This window comes from Corapipo altera, unplaced genomic scaffold, assembly GCF_003945725.1.
Source record: "Corapipo altera isolate COAL_440 unplaced genomic scaffold, ASM394572v1 22b, whole genome shotgun sequence".
NCBI classification, from domain to species: domain Eukaryota; kingdom Metazoa; phylum Chordata; class Aves; order Passeriformes; family Pipridae; genus Corapipo; species Corapipo altera.
Window position 1 is genome coordinate 3,637,473 of NW_020884876.1, and position 21,788 is coordinate 3,659,260.

At 36.7% G+C, this 21,788-nt stretch overlaps 1 protein-coding gene across 3 annotated transcripts in view; it reads right to left on the minus strand.

Moving 5' to 3' along the window:
* The window catches only part of DLC1 (DLC1 Rho GTPase activating protein), a 261,325-nt gene that overhangs the window by 129,209 nt on the left and 110,328 nt on the right, over window positions 1–21,788 (minus strand). For all 3 annotated transcript variants that reach the window (XM_027635751.1, XM_027635750.1, XM_027635749.1), the window contains exon 5: window positions 154–187. In XM_027635751.1, coding sequence (XP_027491552.1) covers window positions 154–187 — 34 coding nt within the window. The remainder of the gene's footprint in view (window positions 1–153; window positions 188–21,788) is intronic.

Here is a 21,788-nt window from a genome sequence, read left to right on the forward strand (position 1 = left end):
AAACAACCTTTACACAGACATTTGTTAGATCTGTAATCCTATAAGTTAGAAACCCCACAGCTGAAGTCTGTCTTTTATCACTTAGTTAAGCAACACTGTATTCCAACAACAAACACAACAAGGAAATACGAAAACGAGTAAATATTGACTCACCAGCTTTCTCCTTCTCTGAAATAATTGGCATAGCCTGAAAGGAAAAAGGAAAAAAGAAAAGGTATTGCTATTAAAACTCTAATAATATTAGGGAAACATTATAAAATCTTAAGGTAAATTTTATACTGTCCAGAAGGTCTTGAAAGAACTAAGGTCTCACTGTGTTAAACACTCTGGAGAGAAATATACAGTTCTCATTTTAGTATCTTGTAATGCATTATGAAACTAATTACTGTTAAAAATGCGCAGGAGAGGAGGGAGGAGATGGAGTTAATAAGATATTCCTATGAACGCATTTTGAAATAATCATCCCAGAATACTTGCCCACAAAATTCCACTGGGAAATTACTTAATAATTCTGAGGGAGTGAAGACAAAATCCATGTGGCTGAAGATGAGACTGAAATGCCAAATCTTTCTTAACCAGAACTCAAATGGAGTTCTGCCATTGATTCCACATAATTAGGATTTAGATTCAAATATACATTGCTCTATAATATACCAGTTTCTTACTTTTTATATAAATTTTCAGCAACAAGTAATAGAAGTGTTTTGATATCAGCTGTAATTGTTTCTGGACTTGGAAAAGTCTGTGTGTGTTTTTTGTTTTTGTTTTTGTTTTTGTTTTTTTTTTTTTTGCAATGGATGGAACAGTCTAATGCAGAAGAATTTTCTGAATGGATTTTTTTCCCCTTCAAAAAAAGGAGGTTACAAATTGAATGAATAATGAAATGGAATTTATATGGCACACATATAGAAAGAATTCTAAAATGTGCATATATGATGAAGGTAAGAAAGGCTGGATGAGAAATCAGATTGGGTATGCAATGTATGCAGAACTGCCATTTGAGTTGAGGTATCAATTTTACATTGCATTCCACTATGTTAGTCTAGCTTTTATTCAGCACATTTTCCTGCTGCAGATTCACAGAAAAAGCAAGAGGGGAGTGATGGACAGAAATAACAAACCAACAAGCTTCAGACTTGCTATAGAGTTCCCAAAGTAGACTTTGAAAATTTAATTTCAGGATTTGATTTGTCCTGCTATATAAAATAGTGTATTATAGCATTTCCAGGATGGTATTTTGTACAAAATTTCAACTAGAACATGTCTTAGATGATACATATTAATGCTTATCTTTTGTGATTCTTTCTGTTTCACTTGCACTCTGACTCGTTAAATACCTGTTGTTTAGGTTTGACATTCAAAAATATTGTACCATCAGACTAATATTTTTCAAAATAACAATAGCCTCTTGCCTGAAAAACATTTCCCTTGCATTTTACAAACATATATTTGTTCAGAAGGACCATTTTCTCCAGTAATGCAATAAAGGCACTAACTTACATGAACTGAAGAAAATTAACAAACCAAAGAAGCAATAAAATCACAGAGTGAATCAAGGTCTCAGTTTCAAAAAAAGACAAGGTGTCTCATGTATAGATTTTTATAAAAAAAAAAATAAAATTTTGAAAACGGGTATATAGTTTGCTTCTCCACAGAAGAAGTGGAGAAGTATATAGTTTGCTTAACCACAGACCTAAGTGGTTAAGCTATTAAGAGATCTACTCCAGATTAAGCCATTAGAGTGTATCCAATGGAGGGCAACGAAGATGGTGAAGGGTCTTGAGAGGAAACTGTATGTGAAGCGGCTGACTTAAGTCACTTGGTCTGTTCAGCCTGGAGAGGAGGAGACAGAGGGGAGACCTCACTGCAGCCTACAACTTCCTTGGGAGGGTAAGAGGAGAGGCAGGCACTGATTTCTTTTCTGTGTTGACCAGTGACAGGACCCAAGGGAATGGCCTGAAGTTGTGTCAGGGGAGGTTTGGTTTGGATATTATAAAAAGGTTCTTCACCCAGAGGGTGGTTGGGCCCTGGAACAGGCTCCCCAGGGAAGTAATCGCAACAACAAGACTGTCAAAGTTCAAGTGTTTGAATAATTGGGGCTGGTTCTGTGCAGAGCTAAGAGTTGGACTCAGTGGTCCTTTTGGGTCCCTTCCAACTCATCATATTCTGTGATTCTGTGATTAACATTTGTACAAGGAGGAAATTTGTTAAGAGAGAACTTTATAAAGAGAAGAAGGCGAGAAACAAGCAAACAAACAGGAAAGGAAAACAGTACAATCAAGAACGAGGGAATGCAAGTGTAAGTCAAATGAGAGGGTCAGGAAAAATGAAGGAAAGATAGGGACAGGTCGTTATCACATTTTAGTGTTGAGTTTTGTTAGCCAGATTCACAGAAGAAAAAATCTTTAAGAAAAGCTTAGAGCATACCATTGACACAGTTGAAGATGTGGAAACAAGCAGTGTCAGCATTGAAGTCATAAGTTGTGTCATGGAAGAGAGAGAACAGTTTGATGGGGACAGCCTTTGTAAAGTCTAAAATGCAAAGCCAAGATGAATAGCTGGGCCACTGTCCAGCCACTCTGCCCCCAGCCTGTAGCAATGGATGGAGTTGTGACCCAGTTTCAGGACCCAGTACTCAGTCATGTTGAACCTCATACCATTGGCCTCAGCTCATTGATCCAGCCTGTCCAGATCACTCTGCAGAGCCTTCTTACCTTTCAGCATATCAACACTCAAGCTCAACTTATTTGCAAACTGACTGAGTGTGCACTTGATGCCCTTGCCCAGATCATTGATAAAGATATTAGCTGATATCTTTATATATCAGTTCTAGCTGAGCTTTTACCTTTCTAATTTTCTCTCTGCATGACCTAATGACATCCCTGTACTCTTCATGAGCTGCCTACCCCTTCTTCCAAAGGTCATAAACTCTCTTTTCTGTCGAGTTCCTTTGAAAACTTTGTGTTCAGCCAAACTGGTCTTCTTTCTCATCCATGTCTGTCAGTACATAGGGATGGCCTGCTCCTGCAGCTTTAAGATTTCCTTCTTAAAGTATGTCTAGCTTTCCTGGGCCCCTTTGTTTTCAAGGGCTGTTTCCTAAGCAACTCTCTTAACCAATGTCCTGAAAAAGCCAAAGTCTACCTTCCAGAAGTCTAAGGTAGAGCTTTTGTTGACTGACCCCCTTCCTTACTTCACCAACAATCGAAAACTTCATCATGTTGTGGTTGCTATGCCCAAGACAGCCTCCAACCCCCACATCTCCCACCAGCCTTTCTCTGTTCGTAAACAGCAGGTTTAGCAGGGCACCACCTCTGGTAGGCTTGCTTGTCAGCTGTCAGGAAGTTATCTTCCATACACTCCAGGAACCTCCTAGACTGTCTTCTCTCTGCTGTGTTGAGTTTCCAGCAGACATATGACAAGTGAAAGTCTCCCACAACAAGGGCTAGGAATCATGAAGCATGAGCCAGCTGCTTATAGAATGCTTCATCTTCCTCTTCATCCAGCCTGAGTGGCCTATAACAGACTCCCACGAGGATGTTTGCCTTGTTAGCTTCTGCTTGATTCTTAGCCATACACACTCAGCCTTATCATCACTATCCTTGAGCTCTATACAGTCAGAACACTCCCTAGTGTACAGAGACATGCCACCACCTCTCCTTCCTTGCCTATCCCTTCTGAAGAACTTATAACCATCCATTGTAGTACTCTAGTTGTATGAATCATCCCACCACATTTCCGTGATGGCAACTACATCATTGCTTCCCTGATGCATGCTGGCTTCCAGTTCCTCCTGTTTGTTACCCACACTGTGTGCTTTGGTGTAGAGCCACTTCAGCTGGGTTACTGATTTTATCTACAACACTGGCATGCTGCCCCTGGGCTGCCCCTAGGCTCCATGTGTTCTTAAAATTAAAGAACTAGTGTTTTCTGATTTGGTTTTATCAATTAACTGCAAAAAAAAAAATATAGTATTTTTCATGAACCAAATATTTTCTCAGATTCATGTGAATTTAAGTAAAAAAAGAAAACAGAAAATATCTCAAAAACCCCACCGTCTCTAATAGCATCAAATAAATGAAAGTAAAATATTTTGTTTAGGATAGAATAGGAAGAATTTATCCAAAGAATATCAATATTTTTCTCAATGTAAAGCCTGCAAATAACACAAATGCTTGATTCAGAACATGGTACTGTGGCGTACTTATAAATTTTGAATCCCCCATAACAGTTGCGAAAAATATTTTTCTTTAGATAATGTATATAACCAAGAGTCTTTACTTTAGTTCTTTACAATTTAAGGAGAACTCATATGTTTATCATATTTTTAGCCAAAGCTTTAAATTTCCTTAATTTACAGCAAAATTGAGAATCTTCCTATTTTATTAAAATATATTGTACATGTAAAGTCTCTGATTAAAAAAAACCCCAAATAACTAAAAAACTACCCTCTTGATCCACAATGTAAAAAGATGCCTTGCATGATGCTTTCAAATATCTGGTTTTTAAACTGAGTGTAGTTCTGCAGAATTAAAATGTAAAATGAGGCAAAACTTGTCAGAACATTCTATTGCTGCTCAAAAGCTGAGAAAAAAACCCCTAAATGTACATAGCATCTCTTGAAAATTTAAAATAAAGTAAACCACAGGCAAATCTTGTTCAACAAGGTCTCAGACAGTCTTACTATTGTTTAGTTTTTTGTTAATACAGCTACACATGCTGCTTTCATACTGTCCAGTGGGAAAACATGATTGTTACTTAGGAGAAATTCTCTCATCTTCAGTACAGTTTTGAATTCACTGGAGACCTTCCAATGAGTTCCATATGTTCCAAATGAATTGCATTCCCAGGAAGTGATTTAACATTTCTGGCAATGGAGTAATTAAGCAGGATTTTCCTGCTTGACCAGATGGGTTCACTGTAACTTCACATTATTTCTCACTCTCCTCACAGAACTGAAGAACTGGACTAACAATTTCTGCATGATCAGATCACGTGTTTTAGAAAAAAGCAGACACATGCCCTTTAAAGACTTCAACAAACACCCCCCAAAGTCAGATTCCTCTCTATATTTTTAATAGTATGTGGTCTTAGCAGCACCAAGAAAGAAAAGGAAATAAAAAAGGAGAAAAAAAGAGGAAATCCCTATCAGACCATTGCTGAAATATATTAAGTATCTTCTTTCAAATTAGAGGATGGGATTTTTAACTTCAGAAAATCTTATTTTAAAGGTGATGTTGAAATTTTTTGCATGCATTCTTGCTATATTTTGACTGATTCACTGTAAATATATTATGTGTGTAAATATGACTGTAAAGTGCATGTAAAACACTATAGAGTTATAGAATCATAGAATAGATTGGGTTAGAAGGGACCTTCAGACGTCATCTAGTTCCACCCCTCTGCAGTGAGCAGAGACATCTTCATCTGAATCAGGTTGCTCAGAGCCCAGTCCAAGTTTGAATGTTTCCAGGCATGGGGTATCTACCCCTTCTCTGGGCAGCCTATTCCATTGTTTCACTATCCTTATTGTAAAAAATTTCTTCCTCATATTTAATCTAAATCGACTCCAACATGTCCATGTCTTTCCTGTGCTGCGGATCTTAGAGCTGGATGCAGTGCTCCAGGTGCGGTCTCACAAGAGCAGAGTAGAGGGGGAGAATCACCTCCCTCGGCCTGCTGGTATGTCCTCTTTTGATGTAGCCCAGGATATGGTTGGCTAATGTCTAACCTCTCATCCACCAGCACTCCCAAGACCTTCTCATGAGGGTCGCTCTTGATCTGCTCATACCCCAGTTTGTATTGATACCAGGGCTTACCCCAATCCAGCTGCAGAACCTCGCACTTGGCCTTGTTGAACCTCATGATGTTCCCATGAGCCCAATTATCAAGCTTGTCCAGGTCCCTCTGGATGGTACCCTGTCCTTCAGGTCCCTCTGGATGGTACCCTGTCCTTCAGGCATGTCAACTGCATCACACAGCTTGGTGTTTGTGGGAACAAGATGAGTCACTCTGCACCTGCATTTAGTTAATTGGAATCGAAAAGGAGGACTGACCTTGGCTAAGTTTCTTGACAGAGACAATGTTATGTTTCTCAAAGTGGAAAACCACTTAATAGTCTGTATGATAGTGTGTGTTTTTTCTCTCATGGCTGAACATAGCCACCACATGATGTGAGGTGAATGTGTGGGATCAAAACACCGGTTTAGGAAAATCCTGGGAATTTCGATTAACTAGAAGACAACACCAGGTGCTGTTTATGAGGGAATATGAATAAAAGGGAAACACTGAAAAAGATTGGCAGAGAAACCCTGAAATCGAACTTCTGTGTGTGTATGCAACCTCATTCCTTTCAGCGCCCATAGTGTTACCTGCAAACTTGCTGAGGATGCACTCAATTCTACTGTCTGTAGGATGCACTCAATCCTACTGTCTGTGTCACTGATGAAGATATTAAACAGTGCTGGTCCTAATATAAACCCTTGAGGGACATCATTTTTCACTGATGTCCATTGTGGCATTGACCACTACCCTCTGGATGCAACCATTCAACCAATTCCTTATCCACTGAACGGTCCAACCATCAAATTCATCTCTCCCCAATACAGAGAGAAGGATGTTTAGGGCGACCATGTCAAAGGCTTTGTAGAAGTCCAGATAAATGACATCTGTAGCCCTTACCTTGTCCACTGAGGTAGTCATTCTATTGTAGAAGGCCACTAGGCTGGGCAGGCAGGACTTGCCCTTGGTGAAGCTGTGCTGGACTTTTTGGATGTATATTGGACATTTTTCTTTAAAATTGTAGTTACCTTCCACAGATAGAAATTATTACCTACTAATACTGAGTGAAATAGCCACTTCCTGTGAATTTTATTAGATATTTGGTGGAAAAGCTGTCTTCCAGCAAGAAAGAAAATGGTGGAAAGTTCTGGTGAATCAAAACAAAGTAAAATTTTTGCTCAAATGAAAAGTTTTGTTTGACCAAAGTCAAAATATCTATTTTTTTCCCTGAAGTTCTAAGAATATTTTAATAGGAAAGAATAGTAAATATGCAAAAAACCCCCACCCCAAAACAACCCACCTCACAATTTCAAACAGTAACCATTCATTTTGGTCATGAGTAGTTTTTCACTGCAAAAGAAAAGAAAGAATCCCTTCCCACTCTCCAAATTAGGTTCCTTCCACTATAACGTCAAAATCCATGTATTTCATCTCTGATCTGGGATAAAAAATTAGAACCACAGTCCAGATTAGAAGAGGTATAGTCAATAAATGCACGCAGTGGTGAAAGCAGGAGGCATTATCTGCAAAAAGACAGTGTGTGTTTGGAAGCAGTGGTGAGGGTATGCTGAGCTGCAAGACTGCCATTGTAAAAAGCTGAGGTGCAGCCAGTCTGACTCGAGCACAGCTTTGCTTTCCCTTAACTGTAGGGCAAAGCTACATTATTTGTATACTGACCCCAAACCTGCAGACAAAGCCATTATGAGTAAAATTATACTAGCTTTCATTTTGTTTCCTTGCACTCAGGTAACATAAACAGCTCTATCATGACTGACTCCTCTGCAAATGGCTAAAGTAGATACCATAGATTTGTATAAAATAACAAGTTATTGTAGAGGAGCATGTATCATACAATTTCTGAAATAGGTATCTAGTGACATCTATTTCTTTTTGTACTATCTCTTAAACACATTGAAGTGACTTTATTTCAATTTTTGAAAAAAGACATAGCATCTTTATTTTAAAACCATTAAACCCATTTTTTTTGTCTAAAATAAAAGTTCTGCTTTTTTTTTTTTTAATAGAAGATAAAGTTTTCAATACTGCCATCCAACCAAAGATAGATATTCTACAAGTCCTTCCATCATAGAAGGCTGCCAGCTATTCAGCTTTTTTTAGGTATTTGAATAGAAGTGCTGGGAAATTTCCTTGCTAATAATCCAATACATCTTGATTTGCAAGCATTTTTTTACAATTTTCTCTTCTACTGTCCAGGGCGAAGGGAAAACTTCAGGGCAAAGATTAGCATTTGAGGATTTGACTAGAAAGGGAAAATCCAGCCTTCACAGGTGACTCACAATTGCCAAGCTCATGCTGTTATAAATACCCTACATTATTTTTGGAATTGCTTCTATGATATTCAGCTTTTATTCCTGCAATTAAAAATCATGGTCTAAAATCTCACTTTAGTGGATGCTTCTTTTATGCAAAACAGAGACAGTAAAAATTGTGTTTTTCACTGAAATTGTTTCCTTCACAACCAAATCCATGTTCCTATTCTAAAAAACTAGAGGCTTTATATTGCATTAGGAGCAGAAAAGAGACCAACCTCCTAAGTCTGTAAACATAAAAAATAATGTTATATTTAGGTTTTAGAGAGGGTCTTTGATTAAGACCAGAAACAACTGATTGAAATATATATCTGTTTTCTTTTTTCTACTCAACTGATCAAAACAAAAATCTAAAACCCTCTAAATATAGGCTATCTACTGAACTTCAAACAAGAAAGAAAGGAGGTAATATCAACACAATGTATAACCACCAAGGAAGGACTAATGAACCAAATGTCAGAAAGTTCTATTCCAGTAAACAAGAGCAAGCTTGTACCTGAAAATGAGGTCAACCTTGCTCAGACAGAGAACAAATTTTAATCATTATTTAGTTTCTCACCAAACGACCTATGTTCTATATCATCTGGAGTCCTTAAATAGACTTTCTATTTTAATTTATTTAGAATGTGTGCTCCAGTCTTCTTAATTTATCCAAATTAATTTGGATTAATTAATTAATTGATTATTTAATTGAAAATTAACTGGGTTATTTTGCAAAGAAAAAAATTCATGATCATTCAGATGGTTTGAATTTAGGGAAATACTGCAGTCCATAAGCAATAATTTCCTCAGTTATATTCCCGTTACACCAAAATACCGAATAAATAACTCTAGTGGTAAATTCTGAGCTTTTGAAAACAAAGCCTTTCATGCTAATGAATCGGATTAAGAGAATAAACTTACATTGAATTGAAATCACAGAAACGATGTAGGAAAAAACTCGAGTGATTAGTTTATCACTCAAATCTATTCACAAAACATAATTTTATTAAACTTGCAATTTTTTTAAGTAGGATTCCAGTTCCTGACAATTTTAAAAATTTTAATTTTTTTTCTTTTTCCATCTGCATGAGGAAAGATTAAAAATAAAACCATCAACTTTCAGGACAGACTAGCTTTAGAAGGAGAACTTAGTGAGGTCTTTCGTCTTTGTGGTCTTTCATTTTACTGAAGAGTAGAGCAGAATGCATTTAAAATCCAGCTCACAATAAAGCTGCAATCAATTATCTCATTTTAAATAAGAAAGTAATGTCATGTTCAGATGTGTCTGGCTAAGGTTATGACAACACTATGAATTTAGTTCGAGTGGAAGTACATGCTTGCCTGCATATGTTCTCCTCCAGTTGCATGCCACTTCCCACTTTGTTTTCTGACTAGACATTTGTTTGCTTGAGCCTTTTTATGCCACTCAGGTCATGCACAGAGACCCCTTCTAGTTGGTGGTGGATGGTTGGCAGTTCTCCTTCCATGAGACAGTTGCCAAGAGCCTGCACTTGGGGTGGTCTGATAATTTTCTCTGTCTTTGTCATTCAGCTGGCAGAGTGTGACCCTTATTGGACTGGAATTTCAAAACAAAGATGCGGGATAACTGTCCTGTGCTCTGTCTGGTGTTATCACAGACTTTCCACACATCAGAGTAAGGTCCCAATGCTCTGAAATCTGTCAGGACTGCAAGAAACTAGTTTATATGACAGATAAGACAACAACTTGTCCGCAGCTTGTCCAGATCATTAAGTAGAATCTGGCCATAATACAGTTCTTTCTCTATAGGGATATTAGAGTCTTCACAGCAGCAGCTGCAGGTTTCTAAATACTCCAAGAGTTACTGTCACACATTTTGTGAAAAATAATTATGATTTTTTTTTTAAAATTAGAAATTGTTAGACCTTAGCTTATTTCCATATAAGGACTCAACTTGGAATAAAAGCAAATGTGTAAAATAAACTTATTTTTGATATTTCCTAGGAGTTCACCAGAAAAGGAGCTGCTCTTTTTGTACTGGGATGGACATACAGTACTTGAATGTGGGGTCAGTTAAATTTTAGTTCGATGTTAAGGAACATTCATCTAGCTTTTAATGATAAAAAAACCTGTGCTTCCTCCCATTCCCCCAAACATATGTATCTCTTTCCTAAAGAAAACATAACTTGAATGTTAACACCAACGCTGAGATGTGACACACTACCTCTAGAACTGGAGCAGCCCCAAGAGTACTCATGTTTTTCATCAGTCACCAGTTGTTCTATTAGTGCTTATTTACACAGAGAGCTTTTTCCCAAGGTCAGAAGTAATTTTTTTGGCTAATATTTATCTTATAAAACTTTTCACAATAAAAATCATATCAATAAACCCTGCGACATTGGCAAAACTAAACTATTTGGGAACCACAAGGCACGCAACTATAAGGCAACAGTAAAAGGTAATTAGAGTCTCATGTTTCCCATTTGTTTCAACATCATGTAATGTCTACAAATGTGATTTTTGCCTTAAACCCTTAAGTCTGAGGAATGCTTCTACGTGGCTGACAGGAATCCCAGGTGATTTCAGTCTTTATTCATCTCCTTATATGTAAAACTTAAAACCTTAGATAAGTCCACATTTCATGTAAATAAGAATTCATAGTATCATGTGATGATAGAAACTAAAATTTGTTACATGATGGACTCCAAGCTACTAAATACCTGTGAGCACCTACTTTCAGAATGAAAAGGCAATTTAAACTCAACAAAATCATATAATTCCTGTGTTTCCCTAGCCACCTCAAAGAAAACAAAGGAGTCCTTTGCCCTTCATCCCAAGAAAAGCAAGTCACTCTTACTAATTTTGATGGGTGAAGAGATGAAAATGAAGAAGCTCATCTCTTGGCTGCAAGTGCCGGAATCCATCGTAACACCAGTGTTGCATATTCATGACCTAACTGAAAAAATCTTAGCTAAACAAATCATCAGATATGTAAATAAGCAATCTGATTCTATTCATCTTTCTGACACTGCCCAAATCCAGTGATCGACTGCTAACTATGATTTTGAATTCCAGTAGTGTTATTCTCCTGGATTCAGATCTCACTGAGTTTAGCAGCAGTAACAATTGAGTTTCTGGAATATTACATATAAAGCATGGGAATTTATGCTGGTCAAAGAAGACCTCACTATGTTCTTTATGTTCTACAGAAGAAAATCAGGTGGAGAGCAGTGCAGCAACTTATCAACACCTATTGGGAGGGCAGCAACTATTGACACTTACTAAAATTCTGATCCTGGATGAGTTTGCTCTCTTGAATCTCTGCAGGTAATCTCAGCTGCAGGCACTCTTCCCATTTTTAGCTGCAGCAGGCTGTTGCAACTGTTTAGAGTTCTCTAACTAAGTAAATAAAAAAGCAAAACCCAAGCAACTAGTTTTTAATACATGGTATGTATGTTTTGGCACAAATCTTTATGCTCACCATCTCACGTGGATACAGTCACTGCAATATTACTCTTGTTGGATCAGGTGGGAAAGGATCTAAAGCAGATCCTCTATGAGTCTCTTGAACTTGAGCTTTATTCCAGGCATAAAAGAATAAATTACTACAAAAGCTATATTTATTCTATGATGATGAAACCCTTTCGGCAAAACATCATTGTTCTTTGCTCAGGAAGCTGAAGAATCACAAAATAGTGATGTTAGTCATAAGATGATGGAGACAGGAGAGGGGTACCATGCCAGAGAGAAACAGTGATAGGTTTGGGAGAGTCAGAGGGATGTTTGATTATGGAAAAAAAGTGCATCTAACTTTGCAAGGTAGCAGGGATGAGCATAAGAGAGTAAGTGTCAAATTAATGCATTTCAGAAAGGTATCACCAAGCTTGACAGATGTGATAATTATCATGTTTATTCTTAGTATATGTTTCTTAGAGAAACATAAATTAAGATAAACCAGCTTTTACAATAAGACAAATGACAAGGATTAGAAGCACACAAGATGACAATAGTTTTATTTTGGGCAGGAGGAGGAGGAGGTGGAGGTAGCAAGAAGAGGAGTAAACATTATAATATGCTACCTGGGCCTCATTTGCTTATTTGACCATATTCTTGGAGTCTCAGTTTGTTTGTGTTCCAACATGCACATGTAGCGAGCATGAGCTTAAAAATCCCCAAAAGCCAATACTGTGACCTTACTGACTCAGTATATCTCTAAGTCATTCAAGAGAAAGAGAGATGAAATGAAATGAGGGGGTTTTTTGCTCTCTGCATAGGCAGTGCATTAACCTTTAAACCTTTGTCGAGATTTTGGGTGAAAGAGGCAGTAAACCAAAAATATGTCTTTTGGGTGAAAAAGTAAGAAAACTCGCATTTTAGTTCGTTCAGGAATTTTTTGTTTCTTTCAAAATAATTAAGTTCCAAATAAGTTGCAAAGATATTACTTGCATGAAAATAACTCCCTTTATTGTTCTCCAAAATGGAAAAAAGGAACAAAACCATGTAACTAGTAAATATGAGAACCTTCTCACTGTGAAAAGAAACAGGAGCTTTGACTCCAAAAAGGGCCTATGGAAATGACACAAAGTAGGTTTTTTAATCCAAATGCGACAATGACAATTCTAAAAAATACCCCAAGCCCTTGAAAAACCTCTTTGGAAAACAAAACATTCACCTGCACAGCTGTTTTATGCTAAAATGCTTGTAACATAATCTCCTTTTTTTTTTTTTTTTTTTTTTTTTGAGGAAAAAAAATCCAGTTATAGCCATTTCTATTTTAATATCTAAACTCTGGTCCAACTGAGTATCAAATGACCTCTGCTCAACACATAACAAAAAACCTGGTTCCTCTGGTACAGTTAGTAAAACAGACAAATATATGTTTCATCTGCCATATAGTTTCCTCAGCTGGAAGTATTACCAGTAAGAGTACCACTCCAGGTCTGTGATGTGATCAATTCCTATCATATTTCTTCAGGGTTGTTCAAATCTTAGCTTAACTGGATGATGTCTGAAGTAGCATTTCATAGTTCATACCTACATGGAAAGACACCTGCACAGACAATACACACACTACATGTCTTCCATCTCTGTGCAGTAATCTCATTTTATTCTCAGGTACCATCTGTAAAGATAGGATCTTTGATGCCATAACAATCCAGAAACTGATAGAAATATATCTGTGAACTTTTGCTCATGCTGCTGACATATTAAAAAGCCTGGGAGAAAGGAAGGGTTGCTTTGCAATTTACTGCAGGGGATTCTGGGTTCCATTCAACACCTGCATATTATGCTGCAGGTTAAAGTTAGGATGAGCTTACTGCATGGGTAAGATGATAGGCTAGTTATTCCTTTTCTTAGAGTAAGACTATTGGGGATAGTCATGGTCTGCTACTAAAACATTAATACTAGTCGGACAATCTTTGTGCCACTTACGAATATTACAAACAAACATCTAATATTTCTCATGTTTAGAATGGAAATAATAATAATAATGCTTTACCATTTAAAAAATATTTGGGGTCTTCTGAGTGCCTAAAAACCAATTCTGCAAGTATTCTGATTGTTGTGATAGACCTTCTTTGCATCACGTGTAAGAGTGCAGTATTTTACAAGATTAACACATAACAAATAAATTAATTTTACTTTTGAACATACACAGTTTTTCTTACACCTGCTAAGTTTTTTTACTCTAAATAATCTACGTTGCTGTGTATTTCTGTAGATCGTATTCCAATCAAAACATTTTCCACTAATAAGTTCCCTATTTTAGTTCAGTTGTTTATAAGATTTTGATTGTTAGAATCAGTGAGTGTTAGACACAGTTTCATACATCACAAAAATGACACTGAATTTTTCTGTCTTAATTAATAGATATAATAGTTTGCTATTGAAACAATGGCTAACCATAGCTGGTGAAGGATATGCTCTGCCTAAAAAAAAAAAAAATCTTTATTTTGTGAACTCTTTTTGAGGGGAACTAAAAATTTCCAAACATTAATGTTTTCTACAGATGATATATTTCTAATTTATTGAACAAAGAAGTCGTTACTGATACAGAGCACAATTCTGCTTCTTAATAGAAACTTTGCCAATTACTACAGTAAGTGAAGCCTCAAGTTGATGCAGCCTTCCTGTCTGTGCCGTGTCCATTTCCTTGTTAAAGACACAGTTCTGTATGTGCATATACGAATAGGTATAAAAGGTAATGTAATATAACCCACCATTAAGAGCCGGGATTTCTATCAAAACTTTAACTAATTGCTACATTTACTATGAAGAAGCTGTTTAAAAATCATTCCTTTTCCAGAAGTTCTAAAATTGTTTTTCTTTCAGGATCACTTTATTTATTTCGTTTCTGCAGTCACTAAGCAAAGAAGTATCTCATCAATGTCTGTGTTCCCATGCTATTCCCACGAAAATCTCGCTTAGGCTAGCAGACACATGCACTGCAGATCCTGATAGTACAAGTGGTCCAATTCTGTGAAGTGCTGGGCACTTTCTATATTTCCTCAGGATCATGACTTACAAGTACAATTTCTTCCAGAAGTGTTCCAACTTTCCCAAACTTTGTGTGGCATATTAAAAAAATGTAGTTCACAGTTTCTAAGCTTTCAAAACTTTCCAGAGGGAAACAGCGCACAAGAGTCCAAGCACACTTTTGGCTTTTGTACCAATACCCGTTCCCCGAGGAGAGTTTGAATTATTCTATATTTTAGTTGAGGCACTATTACAAGTATGAAACATTTTCTGCAAAAACACTTTTGACTGAATCTTATGTTCACACTCAACTCTTCTAGAATGAATTTTTCACAAGCATCTAAAAATATTCCTGACTGTTAACAATGGTGCAAAAAACTCTAGAGAGCCACAAATCCCATTTCATCACATGAAAAGAGTAGGTGCTTTTTTGAAAGCAGTAGTCTGCTGAATGGCAGAGTAGATTTATGTGAAAATAGCTGTATTTCATACAAAAAAGATTTTGTGAAAAGAATTATATGAATAAAATAAATATGAAATTTTTCATCCACCCACATAAATCCCTAGTTTTATAAGTAAAATTTAAATTACAGGGTAGTCAGAGAAAGAGTAGATGTCTCTTTTAAAAAAACTATTTCTTTTTGGTGTCTTGGCAGCAAAGTAAGCAGAAATATGGCTTAGCGAAAACAAAACATCCAGCTAACAAACATAACAACAACACTACCAAACCCTCTACCAGTGCCTGTTTTTCATTGAAAAGAATAGGAGAATGCAGTACCCTTGACCACCCATGTATTGTAGACCTTCAAACTCTCTTTGTAGGTTGAACTCAGTGAGAAAGCAATGGTCTGTGTATGCAGAAAGTTGCTCAAGACAGAAGTATAGAATGAAAGTTTTGTTTATATTTGCCTTCGTTAAGAATAAATTTAGTGATAGCAGTGGAGGGTACTCACCACCTTGAAGTTACTGAAATAAAAAAGACCCTTTAGTAGTTAGTAACAGTGAGAAAAAGAAATAAGCTAATATTCAGATAAATTAGATCAAGATTTTTCAGACTGCCTTTTTAATGCTCATTTCTCCATTGTTTTGTACTTCTAGTCTAGCTAAAATTTGGACCATTCTGATCACTTTTCATAGGTAAATCGTACTCCCTATCATCTGGGCTTAACATGACTCAGAAACAGAGGAACAGCCAGACATGAGGAACTAACAGGCTGGGTCCTATTTAGACCAGCTGAATGTATTCTAACCTGAGACACTAAATGAAAAGTACCCAGGTATGCTGAAAGAAATGCCTGATGGGGTTGCAGGGCCACTAACTAACATCAATGGAAAATCAATGTGAGGTGTCCCTGACGTCTGGGAAAGAGTTACACCTATATTCAAAGGAGGCAAAGGAGCAATGATCTCTAAGCTTGTAAGCTCATCTCAGTCCAAAGAAAGATCATGCAACAGACTTTGGAATCCACTACCAAAGACCTGAGTGACAGGAAGGCAATTGGGAGAAATCAACACCAATTTACTAAGAGCAAATCATCCTTAACCAACCTGATTTACCTTTCAAGATGCAATCACTGGCTACGTGGACAAGAAGAATGCAGAGAGTATAATACACCTTAAGTTTTGTAAGACTTTCTACACCATCTCCCAAAGCAGTCTCATTTGGAAACTGGGAAAGTATAAGCTGGAAGAGCAGACAGTGAGGTGGGTTGAAAACTAGCTGGACTGACATCACCATTAAAACTGACATCTTTAGCTAAGGCATCTAATTCAAAAACAGCTTATCTCTTAGAGTTTTTAGAACGAAACTGAACTAATTTGTTCTGAGTTCCTAATGGTATCCGGATGCGTCTTTTAGATGTAGGACAAAATGGCTGAGAAGATAATGCCAAACATTGCTGAACACAGAAAAGGAGCTCTGTGCTCAGTCTGAGGAAAAGATGAAATTCTGTGAAAATTAGAATCAGTGAAATTTCAGGGAGTTCCTAAAATAACAAAGGATTGGGAACTTTTGGAAGCTGAAATAGCTCCTGCTGTGTACACTGAGAGCTACAAAGTGTAAGCATTTCTTGTGAAGGCATCAAAGAGACACATAAATTCAAACTTGAGATCCAAGCAGGAAAAAGATGTTGGCTCAAAGTATACCCTTACAGTTGCTGCAGATGTGACAGATTGTCTTGAAGTACTTTCCATAGACATCAAGCAAACAAATAATGGCAGCAAAAAGAGATGGTGTTGCCATAAGTAGTAATAAGAAATTTCCATGGGTATCCAAGTGGTCTGAGCAAACTCAATTTACATTTGTGAGAATGTATTGTGAGTATTTAGAAGTGTACATAACTTCAAAGCTACGTTTGAACAGGACTAAATAATCCAAACTTCTGGCTTAATCAAAACCACACAAAATACCATATATTTCAGCATTCGCTCTCCTGATTGGTACGTATGTTATGAAACCTGAAAATTCCTAACCCAGTGCAGTCCTGAAATACTGGTACTAGAAGAATCCATTTATCTAGTTCTAGAGAAACCCAAAACTTGTTTGTATATACAAACAAATATATTACTGCAAATTTCCTGATTTTTTTTTCCTATACTGAAAACTTCACAAAAAAGTTAGTAGGGAGATGAGACTAAGGAAAATAGGTCACAAAAGATAGCTTTATTACTTCATTACTGTAAGGTGCACTTCAGCGTAGCCTGTATCTTCAAGAACTCTCTTCTCTCATTTGAAGCTATATAAAAGCTGCTGCAGCTACAGATTTCTGGCTTCCATGGAAAATCAAAACGTTCTGATAGCATGATAGCAGTCAGATTCTGTTCAGACCATCACTAATTAAAAAGTACTGAAAGTATTGAAAATTATTACTTGCTCTTATTCTTAATTCTTTTGCAAGTTAATATACTCAAGTATTCTAAAATTTAAAGGCTTTCAGTAATGTAGTTATATTTTCTTCCTTTTTTTTTGTTTGTTTTTGTTTGTTTGTTTGTTTTAAGACAGATAAATTTTCCACCTGAGTACTTTCAGTTTTATGAGCCTGGATGCAATATCACAGAAATGGAATAAAACAAAGTAGAACAGACCACCTAGTCTGACTTCTATGTTGCATAGGCAATTATCCACCATTCAGTTCAAATAAGTAGTCTCCAGGAGACTGTGTTCAGGAGAGATTCAGGTTGCAAGTCATAAGTGTTTGGCAGTAAATTAATTTAGTATATTAACTTAAATAAGCCAGATAGGAAAAGAAAAAGAATATTTTGTGTAGGACATTATGATGAAGGGAAAGAAAAATAAATCAGTATTTCTAGCAGTTGTGTATGGAGAGTCCTCTTGACAATTGGTTTAGTAATGAGACTAGATGCTAAACAGAAGAGAAAAGAGCCTTCATAACATCACTGGTCTTCTCTGATCTGTATCTTATTTCTATTTGTGACGAATGCTTCAGAGAAAAATATAGCCAGTCTTTTGTCCTTTGAAAACCCTTAACTGCCCAGGGATAATCATTCTGTTCTGATGACTAGAGGTGAAGAAATAAGTATGAGCTTTTATTTTAGTTTTTATTTTGCTGAAAAACTAAAGCAAGAAATTTGCAGACATATTGATTCATGAACAAATCTTGATCTTTAAATAGTCTAGGAAAAAAAATTACTGTGAATGGGACCTATTGGAACAAGAGACGTGTCTGAAATATCACGCCTTTCTAAAAGACAAGTGGGAAGGATGGATCCAATCGTGTTTCCTAGGCAGTAACCCAATTCGTTTTAAAGACTTAAGATGCTTCCAATATGCAACTTTCTCTAGTAAACAGTGTAATAATTAACTGTCCTTTTCCCATGAAAGCGAGTGTTACTGCAAGGTTGAGCTTTTAATTTCATCTTATAGCAAATGAATCAATCTTCTTAAGCCTTTGCTGGCAAGACTTAAAAGCCATTCACTCAGATATCTTTTCCAGATTCCTACCTAGAGTTATCAAAGCACTCACTATTCTTTGGGCTGATTTCTAAGTGTTTACCAGGAATGAAAGATTTAATATGCTATAAAAGTGTTCTGAAGTGACAAAATTGACCTGAGTTCCACCTGTGAATATTTACTTAATTTGAATTACCCATGGATAAATGAACTTTTCCGGGAGTAATCATTGAGCATTATCCCACGTAAAACCCTGAACACTGTTACAGCTCTACCACAGTGATTTTGTTAATTAAACTTAAGAGAAATCAATGGGAAGCCTTCCTTGACTTCAGCAAACACTGAATCAAGTCCTAGATCACTAAAGACTATATTTTCCCCTGATCTTTTATGACATCAAATGATAAAGAAATCGATGTTTCTTTGGTCAATTCAATCTCACTTTCATCAGATGTTTTACTTGCCCTGTCAGTTTTACAAGCTGCTACTGAAATAAAGTTTGAGAACCAACTTTGGTGCCTGGGAACCAACTGAATGTACTCTTTCAAAGAAGGGTCATCACATGCCTGTGCCATGTTGTTTCTCATGGGGGAAGAAAGCAAACTGTTGACTTGCCTCGTGCTCAGAAAGCCTTCTATCACCTAAGTCAGGAATCCAAGGATAAGACAAAGTCCATGTCCTACTGCCAGCTACAGAAAGGAGTCATAAAACAATTAATTAGCCTTTGTAGCACTTAGTTAGAGAAGCCATGTTAAAAGGAATCTTGAACCTCTGTTTAAAATGCCTACTAACATAATGCAGCTTATGATACCAAAGTATTTGTTATTTGACTTTGTATGGTAATACTTTTGGGCCCCTCACTACAAGAATTAATGCGGCCAACAGGACCAAGGAAGTGATTGTGCCTCTGCACTCAGCACTGGTGAGGCCACATCACAAGTATTGTGTCCAGTTCCGGGCCCCTCGCTTCAAGAAAAACATTAAGGTGCTGGAGAACGGCCAGAGAAGGGAAACAAAGCTGGTGACGGGTCTGGAGAATAAGTCATAGAAAGAGTGGCTTAGGGAGCTGCAAGTGTTTAGCCTGGAGAAAAGGAGGTGCAGAGGGGACCTTCTTGCTCTCTATAACTACCTGAAAGGAGGCTGTTGCAAGGTGGGGATTGGCCTCTTCTTCCAAGCAATGGGACAAGAGGAAACAGCTTCAGGTTGCACCGGCAGAGGTTTAGATCGCATATTAGGAAAAAACTTCCAAAACTGAAAGTGTTGTCAAGCATTGGAACAGGATGCTCAGGAAAAGGGTAGAGTCACTGTTCCTGGAAGTGTTCAAAAAGTGTGTCAATGTGGTGCTTAAGGACATGGTTTAGTGGTGGAATTGGCAGTGTTAGGTTAATGGTTGGATCTTAAGGGTGTTTTCCAACCTTATTGATTCTATGATTCTGCTTGAAAGTAATTTTCTCAAAGTAATTTAAGACTGTATTACATGGAATTGTTTTGTATGTGTTATACAGACTTTTTGATGAACAACTTACCTATTACCTATAAATGAAATTACCAAAGTCTTTTAAAATTACTTTAGTCCAAAATAAAGTAGGCAGTGGAGTAGGAATCCTACAACAAAATGTCTTTCTCATTGGGATGAATTCACCCTATAGGTGAGGAACACAGCTCTCTAGCACAGTGGGATCAGTACGGTTTTAATGAACAACTGATTGGGCCAAGACTCGTGAGAGTCACAAGCAGAACTGGTATAGTTTTCCTCATGTACTAGTAGAATGACAGCTGCACTATTTGGGAAAATCTTGTTTAGCTGAGGGAGAGTCAGTTCCAGTGTATCTGGAAACTGACAGAGCAGATCTGTTTGATGAAGAGGTGAAAATGAAATGCTTGGTAAACTTCAGAGCTCACAGTACTGAACTTTACAGCTGACCTGCACTGATGCTTGCAACAGTGGGAATTCATACATGCACATACATAGCCTATGAGCAAAAACATAATAACAACATAATTACTGGTTTGATTCTAGTTACTAAAACTTCAGTGAAAACAGTAAGGAGAGATTTAATAGCTTTTACAGCTTCTGTGGGAACTTCAGAAGACTACACAGCATTCAACAGGAATTAGGAAAGAATTTCCCATGTATTTTATGGAACAAGTTGTATACTCCATGTGGATTCACACAGGAAGATGATTTACTTATCGGAAGAATTGAGTCAGTTTCTCATTTTGGAAGGTGATATTGATGGTGTTTTTTGGGTAAAATTTGCTAATAATACTGTCAGATCACAAGTCAGCAGGAAATGAAAACTAGTGCCTTTTTTTCAAGTAAATAATAGAGATTATCTGCTAGGAGATGACAATGATGAGTGGTTTCTGTAGAAGATAAAAGTATAATTTATTCACATGGATTACTGATAAAAATCCACTCTTTAAATGCTAGGAGAGAGAATTTTTTTAAAAAACTCAAACTAGAAAAAATTATGTGCTGACATTTTTTTAGTATAAATTCTTCAGTTCATTCTGTATCAATAAAAATGCATACAATCTTGCATTTAAACTTCCTACTTAATTCTTCATATAAACTTTCCTATCATAGTTACATACCGCATATGTTCCCCAATCATACTTTTATATATCACTTATTTACGCATCATTTATTTATGCCATTTCCATAATGTTAAATATAAATAATTAATTGTGTTTTCTGTCTGAAACTGTTTTGGTCTTCATTTGTAGAAATAGTCAACACCCACAATTTCAGATGGAAATTATCAGTCACATCTTCATATTTTTCCTAACAGTCCAAATCAGTATCTTCATTACTATTCTTTCATTCCTTGTTTCCAATCTTAACTCTGACAAAGATGGTGACCATGCTGATTTGTTTTTTTCTCACAGTATGCCTTCTTTCCTGGATCACAAACATGCTCATAGATGTCTTGTCCACTGGCTTATTCATGTCTTTTTCTATCGGTATAGAATTTTCATGCCCAGTTTACCAAGTACAGTCAATCATGACATTCAACTGTTATATCCTCAAGGACTTATAAGTGTCCCTTCCCATGTCAAATGTTGCCCCTTGCCCATTGGTATTTGAAGTCAAGATAGTGAGAAAATATTTTAAAAATGTTTTACTCATTAATTATTCTGTGATTTTTTTTTGCCTGTTTCCTAGTGTGAACTGTCTTACCTTGGTCTTTAGACTGAAAACTCCTTGGACTTTTACTGAAATTAAACAGCATACTTTCAGCAATTAAAGAAATAAGAATAATAGTGATATTGGTAGCCTGCTAGTATTTTTGCTTTAGTTCTCATCAAGATCAGACATGCTTACACTT